Source organism: Mytilus galloprovincialis, chromosome 1 (genome assembly GCF_965363235.1).
Source record: "Mytilus galloprovincialis chromosome 1, xbMytGall1.hap1.1, whole genome shotgun sequence".
Taxonomy (NCBI): Eukaryota; Metazoa; Mollusca; class Bivalvia; order Mytilida; family Mytilidae; genus Mytilus; species Mytilus galloprovincialis.
Window position 1 is genome coordinate 82,741,917 of NC_134838.1, and position 13,099 is coordinate 82,755,015.

Sequence of the window (13,099 nt, forward strand, 5' to 3'; positions counted from 1 at the left end):
AGGAATTTAGCGCTATAAAACCAGGTTCAATCCACTATTTTCTACATTTAAAAATTGCCTGTAACAAGTCAGGAATATGACAGTTGTTGTCTATTCATTTGATGTGTTTTGTCATTTGAGTTCGCCATTTGATTAATGACTTTCCGTTTGTAATTTTCCTCGGAGTTTGGTATGTTTGTAATTTTACTTTTTTTATTTTTTATAGTATATGTTTAAACGTGGGATTTAATCGTTTAATTACATCCATGGTAAAAATGTTTTCTTTTTATTTTTTGTTCTTAGCATGCTAGATGCATTGATTGCCACTAACAATTAACGCTTTGCAGCAAAGGATGACAACTGTATTTTAAAATATGTTGGTGACTCTCATTTTCCGGATTGTCCTGCTTTCTCATCATTATTTGTTTCGTCACTCTATTTGACAACTAAAATAGAGTAAAAATCAGAATAACTTACATATGATAAACAAACCTACTTATCAACTCACAAAAGACAACACACAGTACCGTTTTGTAAAACAGAAAAATTGTTTAAATTACAGTATGTTTTATAAGTGCTTAACGTTAAGGAAAAATGGTATATAATTTGGCAATGTTGATAGTTCTTTATTTAATCACATGAAGATATTTCTGCAGGCTAAAAAAGAATGGAGAGTAATTACAGATTTCTTGGAGAAACTATGTAGCAGTGATAAAACTTCCACAGAAAATTTGGTCAAGATTAGCTCAGGTCAGTTTTACTATTTAATTATCTTAAATGAATATTATATTTTGACAAAGTTTGAACATTCTTTTATGTTTTTGTGACATTTCTAAAAACACAACCTTAACAAAAATATCAAGATCAGGTTTTGGTCGATAGTCCTTATCTGGCAGAATGAATACTTACTTTAGCTTGAATGAGAATGTTGAGGAAATATGTCAGCCACTGTCTGCATAAATGTTTATATTAGTATTGTTGTGGCAATGGTCAGCTATTTGGTTCACTTGTCATGTTAATACAAATTTGACTCAAGTTATTCGATATCCAATAACGGGTGAATATCTGTTCTCCATCCAAACGACCCATGCTAACCACGTGATGATAACCCTAATTTCTAGCTCCATTTTTTTAAAGAAAATTTATTTTCCCGCGATCATCACAAACTCTCTTGAACAACGCCTACACGGTGAAGCATCCAATAAGACCCTTTTTTTTAAATTGATCTGTTTTACCATCATTTTTCGTTTTCAACATCTTTAGCAGCTAAACTGGCCCAAATGTCCAGAGAATCTTTTCTCATTACTGCTTGGCCGTTGTCTCTGTAAACAGAGGCGAAAGATATCAAAGGGATATTATGAAGAAAAAAATTTGTCCAAACCACTGATCGAATATCAATAAAACTTAACTTATTTGGCATCACCACAGCTTGTTTTTCTTTTTTTCATATCAAAGGACCCTTATGCTATCATTTTTTATGTCAATTAACTGACATGATTGCAATGGCCAAAAAACTAAACATCATAGTAAATAAAAGGCATAGATGGTAATATACCTTGAAAACCATTATAGGTAGAGAGTGTCCGTCAAATATTAGAAATCTCTTATTATCTCGAAAACAATAATATATATGCAGAAACTGCAAACAGAATTAAATCCATGCTACAAAACTTCAAATAATGGCTATACAACTGAAACCATCTGCCGACTTCCTAAAGGACTTTTAACTACTTATTATTTTCGAATTTTTATGCCCCATTTATGGGCACTATGTTTTCTGGTCTGTGCGTCCGTCCGTTCGTCCATCCGTTCGTCCGTTCGTCGGTCCCGCTTCAGGTTAAAGGTTTTGGTCGAGGTAGTTTTTGATGAAGTTGAAGTCAAATCAACTTGAAACTTAGTAAACATGTTCCCTATGATATGATCATTCAAGTGTTAATGCCAAATTAGAGATTTTATCCCATTTTCACGGTTCACTGAACATAGAAAATGATAGTGCGGATGGGGCATCCGTGTACTTGGGACACATTCTTGTTTACTAATAATACCGAAAACTAACATAGATTAACAGCAAATGAAATCACCAAAACATTACCAGCAATGCAAATGTTGTAAGGTGCAACCTCTATAGAGCATCCTGTTTTACACATGTGATCTACAAATTGAAGCGACATTAGTTTGCCGAAGTTCAAATCTTGTACTTTTATTTAATTAATTAACAAAATCATTTGTAATATTTATATTAATATCTTATTATATCCTTATATCCTTATGACTTAATTGATCAATCAAGTGTTACTTATTTTTTTATAATGTGAATCGAATACTGTTGTATGTAATTTCACATGTTTCCAGGTTTCATCATCAAAAATAAAATAATTACAACAAAAAAAAGTTCAAATCTTGTAATTCGATTTGGAAAAGACAATCAAGGTAACAATCAAAACCTGAGGGAATCGCACAAACTCCAGAAATGAAACCAGACCAGGTGTGTTGCCAGGATAAGCGTCGGTAAATCGAAGGATATTTACGTATATATTTTAGCTAAAAATGTCAGGTTATTACTAAGTAAGTATTATTCAAACATTCAAAAGATTTGAATTAGCAGTAATTCAATCGATATATCCACTTGGTAGTGCTAGTTTTTAACTCTTTGAACATAAACGGATTGTTCATAAATTTAGACGAGGCTACCTTATATCTACAATTAACTTCCCTTAAACATGTAGACCAATTAGAAATACAATTACGTGTATTTTAAACTGCAACATATTTTTTATAGACATTTTGGAACAGAAGGACAGACCCAGAGCATTGACCTTTGATCCTAATCAACATAAACTATTGAACTCTGAATTAAAGCATCTATACACAGCAGTTACAAGAGCTAGGGTGAATGTATGGATCTTTGATGAAGATAAAGAAAAAAGAGCACCAATGTTTGAGTACTTCAAAGCTCAACATTTGGTCAAAGTCATCAGTATTGAAGATGCACAGAATTGTAAGTGTATTGATTCCTAGACACATAGTTTATTCTTCCAAAAAGAAAAGATCAAATATTGACATTATGTAAGGACCATATGTATAATGATAAAAACAATAGGCATGACATTTAATTATTGCAAGATTGGTGCATAATTAAAATGAACAAATAGTGATATCTAAAACAAAAAGTTCACAGTTGATGCATGCACTGAATAAATGAGGGCATATTTCAGACATATGTTTTGATTATCTCTTTTTTAGTGAATGTGTGATGACTGTAAGCTAATATTATGTCTGAAGGTCCATGTCTGCATCATCCTATAATTGTATTTATTTTTGTTTCTAATGCATTCTCGGATATAACTCTTTCAACTCCCTACGCTTTGCACATTAAAACATATAACCCCAGATCCATAGATTTGATATGACCTTGTTTAAAGGTCACATTAATTCTATAGATGATAGTTATTGTAATTGTCTTATCACTATTTTCATTATGCCAAAACCACATCTTGTTGTACTGAAATAAGTGCCAAACAATCAACAATTATTGAATCAGTGCATGAATATTGGTCTTACAATTGTAATTAAAAATGGAATAAGGATGAAAATTTTAGTGTCTAAAAGAAATGAGCTACAGAACAGATATCAAAATATTCATAGAATTTATACTAACAAAGTAAGTTATTAAAAAGAATGTATATGATGACTTATTTCAAATGATTATAATCGAGTGGGCTGAAATTCTTCCAGTATATAATGCCAAATTGGATAAAAGATAATAATGTCAAGGTCAATAATAATTTATTCTAGAAACAACCATTTAGAATTTTGCGGATTTTCCTCTCGTGTTGTTACAAAACAATAGATGAAAACCTGGTTAGTTGAAGAAATAAATTAGCAGTATAAATTAATTTGATGTGGGAGATGAATTTATTTTATATATCATTGAAAAGTATCTACTAGTGGAATGTTTGCCGAGGAATCAGCTCCGGAAGAATGGATAAAAAGAGCTCAAGAATTCATGAGGAATAATTTGTATGAAGTAGCAGCTAAGAGCTATAGACAAGGAGGAGATGATTGTATGGCAAATGTCGCTATGTGTCATCAGATGGCACTGAAAGCTTCGAGAATTAAAGACAATCCTGCTCTGATGAGGGAGGCGTTCTTGTCTGCTGCTGAAAAATATCTGGAAGTTGAGCTTCCTGCAAAAGCTGCTATTTGTTTACAGAATGCAAGAGAGAAGGAACTTATGGCGTATGCGTACGACAAAGCGGGACAAGTACGATAACTCAATATAAATATTACAAAATATACCAATATTTAAATGAAAGAGCTAAATTATTTTCGTGCATGCCAGTTCAAATTAAACTTGATATGCTCCAGAAATAATCGTACGTGACCCAACGTGCAATCATAACACATAGGGCTGGTAACACCACATTCTTTGTAGTATTTCGTTTCAAACATTGAAATATCCAAAACATAACAATGGTACCTCAGGAGGTAGTATACATAAACAATCGTTTTAATAAATCAAGTCTATTGTTTTGACAATGATATATTTAAAATATCAGTTTAACAGTATATTGTTGATTGCTTATTTTTCATAGCATTTAGCATATTAAGTATCCTTTCATTACAGATATAGTCTGTTAAAATTAAAGGTATGAACAGGAATTAGGAAGTCGTTTATCTGTTGCAGTTAATTTAATGATAATCATCTATTTTCTAACCGACAGCTGAATGAAAATATTTAACACTACAGTAATTGTTAACTGCTCTCGAAACTACTTTATTTTAGTGATAAAGCAATGCCTAAGTTACTATTTTTAGTTGGAAAAGGCTGCAGAAACGTACAGAAAATTAAATCGCCCAGAAGATAGTAGTGCTTGTTATGAGCGATTGAGATTCTTTGACAAGGCAATATCTACATTGTATGACCATAAACTATTTGACATGGCAAATGACATATGGAAAAGATACAAGTTACAGATAAAGGTAATGTTATGCCGCAGAAAAAATATGTTCAAATTTGTAATGTATTTAAGTCTCTTGTTCCTCATGGCTCATGTAATTTCAATCATATCACTTCGAAGTTACAGATCAATGTATCTGAACTCATGAAGCCTTCAGACACTGCTTTACGAGTTTTAATGTTTAATTTCATTCAGGCTTTTTAAAAAAAAAATCATAAACAAGACACTACGTTTTAAAGTGGACAACTTGCCTACAACTCGCGCTAGACCAATAGACCAGCAGACCATTAAAACCCTAAAGCTAAAATTCGCAATTATTTTGTTATGTTTATTTAGCATTGATCTCTCTGGTTTCCAGGAATTATCAAAAACTTAAAGGTAACTCTGTAAGTTTATTAAATGCGTAAGTAAAACTCGGGAAAACACTCAATATACTTGCATCGCACAGGAATTCATCAACAGTTTCCATAATAGTTTGTAGCGCGTTTGGTTATATTTAATGCATTTTGTAAGGGTGTGTGACAGTTGTCACCAACAGTTTGTACTTTAGTGTGTCAAATTTAATATCACACTTTCATGAAAGTGATTAGTATTTTAACACGATAGGTGACACATATGGAACAGGATGTACTTACCCTTCCGGAGCACATGAGGTCACTCCGTATTTTTGGTGGTTTTTTTTGTTGCTCAGTCTTTGGTTTTTTTGGTTATTTTTGTTTAATGTTGTGTGTTAGTTTGGTCTTAATTTGCCATGATGTGCATGAATTTCCAAGTTATAATTTCCCTTTTGTATCTTTTGCCTTCCTTTCAAAAGGATTATAACTAACTGAACTGATGAGGGGAGATTAATTGAACATTTGTGTTTGGTTCATGGGAGACGGCTTTCTTGGATGCTACTTCATATCAACCAGTAATGCACTGTTTCTGAAATGAATAGATAACAAGAAAGGACTCGCCATTTTTTTTTCATTTGTACATAAATTGATTACTCATAACAATCCCGATTCAAAATATCATTAGTGGTTAACTCATTAACAAAGAGGGGTCTACCTAAACAAATTATGAAAATAACATTGATATTATCCTAGTATTTTAGAGGTATGGTAGAATTAAATAAAATAAAAATTTACTTAACATATGCCCACTTATGATTTATTTAGCAAACCAATAAAAACTATTAACATATGAAAGTATATATTTATTTAACTGCAGACTGGTCTTGTGTATAAGGTTTACAAAAATACTGGATCCAAAACACGGTCATATCCAAATACTTTCGAAAACAGATTGACATTGACATTTTATTTGTGTATAAAAGAGACCCGATAAATTCCAAAGGCAAAATCAAACACATAATTTGAAAAAATGAAAATACCATGGAGCACAAAAAAACCGACCAAAGGCAAGTAACAGAATACAAGACACAACATATGAAATTTGAGACTGAGAAACAGGAATCCCCACAAAACAGGTGGTTGTCTCATGTACTATACATGGGTAAGCCGATCCTGATAAAATATTAAAAGCTAGTATTATTGTTGTTGAAATTCATCTCTACCTGAATTAGAAATAGTTCAACAGCTAGCAACTAGTCAACGTTTTACTCATTATCGTTATGGATCTAGGATAAGAAAAAAAGCTTCACATCAAAATATTGCATATATCATATTTCAATTGATTTTTTTTTTCAATTAAAATTTACTTCAATATGATCTCAATCACTATATTTCTAAGACAAATCAAGCGACAATGTGTAGAATACTTTGTTCAATTAGGTTAATTGTGCTAACAATATTGATTATCTCTAATCTACATGTTTATTTTTCTCTTTTCAGGAATTTGAAGAGGTAGGCAAGTCTGTTCCCCAACATATCATTGATCATGCACCAATGAAGCACACAGAAGAACAGCTTGCCTTTGCAGCAGCTGAACTGTATCATTCAACGAACAATGTTGGCAAAATGTTGGCATCTTTAAACAGGTTACCAAATATTGACCACAGAACAAATTTCCTAACAGAACATCACAATGCAAAGAATAATTACATGTCGCATGCTGCTGAGATTCTAATACACAATGGTAAGGAACAAATACACATACCTTCATGTGAGAGTTACCTAATATATAGAACAAAATATTCAAAATTTACTGATATTTTATATAGCAATAATTTCATGACGTTTCAGATTATTATTGGCTGTGGCATTCATACAGTTATATTATTCCGTTAAAAGTTCAATATCAATAGGCGTACGTACTATCCGTGACATTGGTAGAACAAACAAAAAAACTAAAAATATGACAAAAGCAGATGTGGTATGATTGCAAATGAGACAATGCTCCACAAGAGGCCAATGACACAGAAATTAAGAAACTTCAGACGAGCAATCTAACGACCTGATTTATATATGAAATAATGAACTAAAACCAACATAATATACAATATATGAGAAACAGCAAAGACGACAACTACTCAATTACAGGTTCCTGACTTTGGGACAGGCGCCTATAGAATGAAGCGGGGTTACAATAGTTTGAAGGCGTCAACCCCTCTCTAATCTGGGACAGTGTTGTAACAGTACATCATAAAACAAACGTTTAAAGGGCTTAACTCATCAGATATTACATAGCAGTAATACATCTTATAAGTTATACGAGTTGAAGTGATAGGGTACTTATATCAAGTCTTATCAAGTGTTATATACTAGTAGTTAAATTGAAACCTTGTCAAGACTCAGTGACCCTGTTTTTTTCAATATTTAAATGTTATCGCTTTTAATTATTCATGTTTCTGAATTATTGCCTTGATCTTATTACAAACTTAAAACATAGATCTTATTTGCAATACTATTTTGAAGCCTATTGTCATTTTATGTAGCCATACTTTGTGTAAGTTGAGAATATTACATGGTTCAGAAAAGATTAAAGATCATTAAAAAATACCTTTTAGAGGGATAAATATTCACTATCATTCACGTACGTTCATTATAGCAATTTATGAAATATCTACATTTGATTTTGCTGAAAAGCACTTTGAATCTATATGCTACAAATATAACGTGCTGTATAAATTACTGTAGATCAATTGTATATAGCAACGGTTTGCATTTGTCCAACACAGATAAACTTACAATGTTTACGATATCCACTTTTAAAATTGAGAATGGAAATGGGGAATGTGTCAAAGCGGCAACAACCCGATCATAGAGCAGACAACATTCATATTCATTTTCTATTTTACAAGGTTGTATAAAAGTAGCCGCTGAATTATACTTAAAACAAGGACAAATCAGGAAAGCGTTGGTCCTTTTCCGAGAAATTGAAGAGAAAGATTTTGTTGGTTATTGTCAAATTATGATTGCCACTATAGAATGTACTACCCAAATGGACGAAAGTGCAACCTCTGAAAAACTAGATCAAATTAAACAAGATTTACAATCTGCTATTGACTTGTATCATAATCTCAAAGGAAAGACATGTCACAAGTTTGATAATCCCAAGCATGGAGCTGGAGAGGCAGAACTCTTATTGGGACAGTTAACAGATGATATTAAGCGAATTACTACTGCGTTTGCAAACTTTACATTTCTGCAACAGAAGCAATATAAAGCTGGACAATTAGAATGTTCAAACTGGATGGTTAATCATTCCGATCTATCTAAACGAGAAAATCTAGTGAAGGTCATCAATGCCATGCACGATTTATTTGAAGTGTTGAGAATTGTCTTAACTGCTGAAAATTTATTAGACAAGGAATATTTGAAACAGATTTTCATGTTTTATGGATTAGAAATGATTTCAGACACACACTTAGTACTCAACCCACAGCATAAGCCAAGAATATTGAAACTAGATATAGGAAGATATGTTTCAGAAAACGATCTGAGGACTATCAAGGCTGAAATCAACACTAAAGATGCTGTCCTAGCAATTGCAGAACATTTGATAAACCGGGGCAGAGAATGGTTCAAGATAATAGAAGTGGAAATTCATAAACAACACAGAAGGTTCGCACAGTGTCCTTTGTACACTGTAGGTTTAAGAAAGAACATTGGAAGTGACTGTTGTGGTGGTTTGCATAAGAAGGTTACTCAGAAGGAATTCAGGGAATTGATAGAAATTGATCAATTGTTTATCGAAATGGAGTATTATGTTGATGAAGGGATTTCAGTTTTGCTTAACAAAACTATACCAAGTGAAATAAAAAGCCTTCTTGAGAAATTTATTAATAAAAAATATTGTTCATGTGAATTGTTGGTAGGTGACTTGTTCCAACATTTTAGACATGGCGCAGGTATCTCTGACACAATACACCAAGCAATGGAGTTGCAAACAGCTTTAACCGAATACCAAAATGTTCAGATGTGTATGACAAGATACTTTGAACATGAGTATGACTTCATTAAAGAAAAGACTAATTTAAAGAGAGAAAGAAATACAGAGTTGTTTATGAAAATGGTATTTCTAATGAAACTTATGAAACTCAATCTCATAGAAACACTTGCCTTCAGTTTTGAAAAAGATTTACAAAAGCTCTATATGGTCAGACAATTCTTGGACGCTTACGGGAAAATGTATTCCTCAAACAATAAAACAAGGGAAGCTTTGATTTTGTTTGCAAAATTTATACAACAAGTACGATATTCAAACTATGAACTTATCTTTCCAGATCTTACTCTTTTACTTACATGGACAGAATTTTTCACAACAACTGCGTTACGTATGGAGGGTAAATTCTCTTCAAATCCTGATCCATGGTTTGTTGTACCGTCATCATATATAGCTTTAGTCTATTTTATTGATTCAAGTTACAGGAAAGATAATGGGATAACATCATTTGAATCAATAACCCGTCAGAAGTATGCACCAGAATCAGATAAAATTCGAAACAGAATAGAAAGGTTTATTGGAATGTTGGCAGGCACCGATAACAGGATGAATGTAATCAGAAAGGTCTTCCAAAACCTTTCAGAAGCAATGAGGGAAGTACAGACTGGTGATGATCCGAAGAAAGGAGAAATAATTGATGTCCAGTATACTGAAAGTGCTCTCAATGCTATATGTGTTGCTGAAAGAGTACTTGTTTTAAGTTTGATATTGTTAACCAATATGGGAATGACAGTTTACTCAAAATCAGAATCCTACATTATCAGAGAACTTTGTAGGATTGAACTGCCTTTACATTGTCCCGAACGGCTTGTCAGAGCATTAGAAAAGATTAAATGTTCAAGAGGTGTTTTAGATATTGTTGGTTGCCTACAAATCATTATTTATGAACGAGATGACGATCTTCTATTATGTCGATGGGATCAAAATAAGAACAGAAGATATGGGTTAGTGTCAGAACCACTGCAGGAAGTGAACATGTTTAGTTCAACTTTTAGTTCTCCTGAAACTAACCTTGTTATAGATAATCCTGAAATAGTTCTAGCTCAACAGAAAACAGTTGTGGAAGAGGACATTCATATGGTAGACGAGCAAACTACAGACGTTGAGGCCGTTAGAAAACAGTTAGAAGATGAAAATAAACGAAACAAATCTGCTGTTGTTATTACAAAGTTTTTTCGAAGATTTATGTTCATTCGGAAATGCAAAATATTGAGGGATCTTTGTGAAAAAGGTCAGATGAAAGAACGATTGAAAGATGAATTGGGAATTTTTGCAGATATTGTAGTAGATGATAAAATGTGTGGAATATGTGGGGAAGTTTTTGAAGATGCACAAAAAGAGTCCTCTAAACATGCTAGTTATGCCGAGATCACACGAAGGTCTATTGATAATTCATCCAGACAACCAACTTCTCCTTTAGAGGCAGGGTCTCTCCATTTAATAAAAGGCATGGAGGGTCACCAGTCAGAGATTTCTGCTACCAATGCGTCAAAAGAAGTCACTCAACTTTCACAAAAAGAGAGTCACATGTCTCTTCAATCTCATTGTCAGCAGCAAAAACAATTTACCTTTTTCAGGGAGCAGTATGTCAAAGAAATAAAAAAAGATCTTGATGACGTAAAGATATTTATTGAAAAATATGAATTGCGTTCAACAGCAGCCAAAACCTTGTATAAAGATTTTTCATTAAAAGTGATAGATTTACTTTCTTGTCATGAGAAATTAGAAAATATCATAAGGATAATAATGGAGACGAAGGATTGGGGTTACACTACAGTGCTTCAAAAATCCAGGGAAATGATTGGTAACATGAAAGAGATATATAAATGGGTATCTGAAATTTACAGTAAACAATCAACGGTATTGTAACAATCAAATTTATTGTTTTAATCAATCACATACAATTGTTTACAATAAGTTTTATCAATTTAAGAGTAAAGAGATCGAGTATGATTGCCAATGAGACAAAAATCAACCGATGAAGTGTATGTAATAAATTATATGCTATCGTTCTATCTTCAATTATGAGAAAAAAATATAATTATGTGTATAGAATTTTGAATGATAAAAAGATACAAGTCCCATTTAATAAAGTGTAAGCGTCCGATGCAATAGCCTAGTCTAGTTAAGGTCAATTTTGCCTCAGAGAGTTAGATCCTCAGTTTCCTAATTATTTCTAAACTTATAAACAGTGAATTTAAGAAAGATTAACAGCAATCGTCAGTTGATGTCTTATCCAAATTACTTTCCTTGTAAGACTCGTTTAATCATTTTAGTAGAAACTGTAAATGAGAGAGAAAAATATAAAAAGTGAAAATGTTCAAAAAAAAAAAGGTTTTGTGTTATGTAAAACCCTAGACATTACTTTGTTGGAGTTATTTTTTACAGAACACATTTCCATTTCTATTTAGTAATACTTAATGAATGATTATTTTTTACTCACAACTGATTTTTTTCTCCTCGGTCTTATTTTTTCGTTTATTTTTCTCTCTCCTGTTTTAGGTATCAACCAAGCCAGGTAAGCTCTACAAGACAAATGAAAATGATGATTTTGATGAGGATGTTGAAGATGACGTGGTGCCAGTTGTTGAAGAACCATTAATTAGAAGAGATGGGAAGAACAAAAGAAAGAAAAAGAAAAATGGAAAACATAACTAGAAATATTACCCTGTATGGGTTTTTTTTTTAAATTATGACATGGGAGCGTTGAAGGCAAGTGGCATTCATTGCCACTATTCGGTGTCTATCAATCAGCCTTGTCGATTACTTGGAAATATTTTAATAAGCATCTTCCTTGATGCTACTGTGATATATGTAAACAAATATGGTTATAACAAAGTGTTGCTCCTTCTTACCATTTAAAACAATTTTATGTGACAAGTATTTACTTCCATCTGTTCAGTTAAATGTAAAACTCAAAGCATATATAATATTAACATGCAAGTATTAATCTCAAAATAAGTTTGAGGAAGATACCATTTGTGCATTCAAAACTCTTTTTGAATTGAAGAAAGTCTTACAACGCCATGGCAAATAAAGTGAAAGAAAATCGAATTCGTACAACTATTCCCTTAAACACTGCATAGAAAACTAAAGATTGAACATTTTCTTTTCAATGTCATATAAGCCATGTAGCTACCAGAATTATAAACTAGCTTATTGTCGAAATATTAGGGTTGGCCTATTCACATTTAACTACATTTATGTAAATGTGATGGATACAGGATTTTTGCAGCTTTTATTTGATGGTGAGAAAAGAGCCAAACTATCTTCGTTTGTTTTGTCAATTTTGTATACATTTTATATAAAAGCTCTCTGAAGTTTTTTTTTTTTTACACAAACAGCATATTCACAGAATGTATAATACTACTATCTTTACAAATTGTTATTTTTTTTTAACTTTATACAGTACATGTACATGTAGTAGAGAATCGTTATTTGATTACTATATACATTCCGTAGTTGTCTGTCTATAAAACATTATTTATGTTGGTGTTTAGCATGTTTCCTTCATATTTTAATAGTGGTATGTATAAAAATACTTGGTTACCTCAACAAAATAACATAAAAATCGCTTGGTTCCTCATGAACTTTGTAATGTTTTATATGTCTCCTTTCTCCCTTCGAAGGTCAAAAAGACTATTAATGAACTGTTTTGACACAGGATCTGGTTATTTTTTTCATCAGTTCATGGTACAATGTTCAAAGCATTGAAGCTTCACATTAGTTTATAAAATTATCAACTTGCTAATTTCTCAGGACAATGTGTG

The 13,099-nt window shown here is 32.2% G+C and overlaps 1 protein-coding gene across 1 annotated transcript in view; it reads left to right on the forward strand.

Moving 5' to 3' along the window:
• LOC143059060 (TPR and ankyrin repeat-containing protein 1-like) overlaps positions 1 to 12,896 on the forward strand; it is a 37,348-nt gene extending 24,452 nt beyond the window's left edge. Inside the window, exons 14-20 of the mRNA XM_076232852.1 lie at positions 636 to 729; positions 2,759 to 2,977; positions 3,918 to 4,243; positions 4,798 to 4,962; positions 6,776 to 7,019; positions 8,185 to 11,189; positions 11,832 to 12,896. Coding sequence (XP_076088967.1) covers positions 636 to 729; positions 2,759 to 2,977; positions 3,918 to 4,243; positions 4,798 to 4,962; positions 6,776 to 7,019; positions 8,185 to 11,189; positions 11,832 to 11,987 — 4,209 coding nt within the window. The 3' untranslated portion in view covers positions 11,988 to 12,896. The remainder of the gene's footprint in view (positions 1 to 635; positions 730 to 2,758; positions 2,978 to 3,917; positions 4,244 to 4,797; positions 4,963 to 6,775; positions 7,020 to 8,184; positions 11,190 to 11,831) is intronic.
• The last annotated feature ends 203 nt before the right edge of the window (positions 12,897 to 13,099 follow it).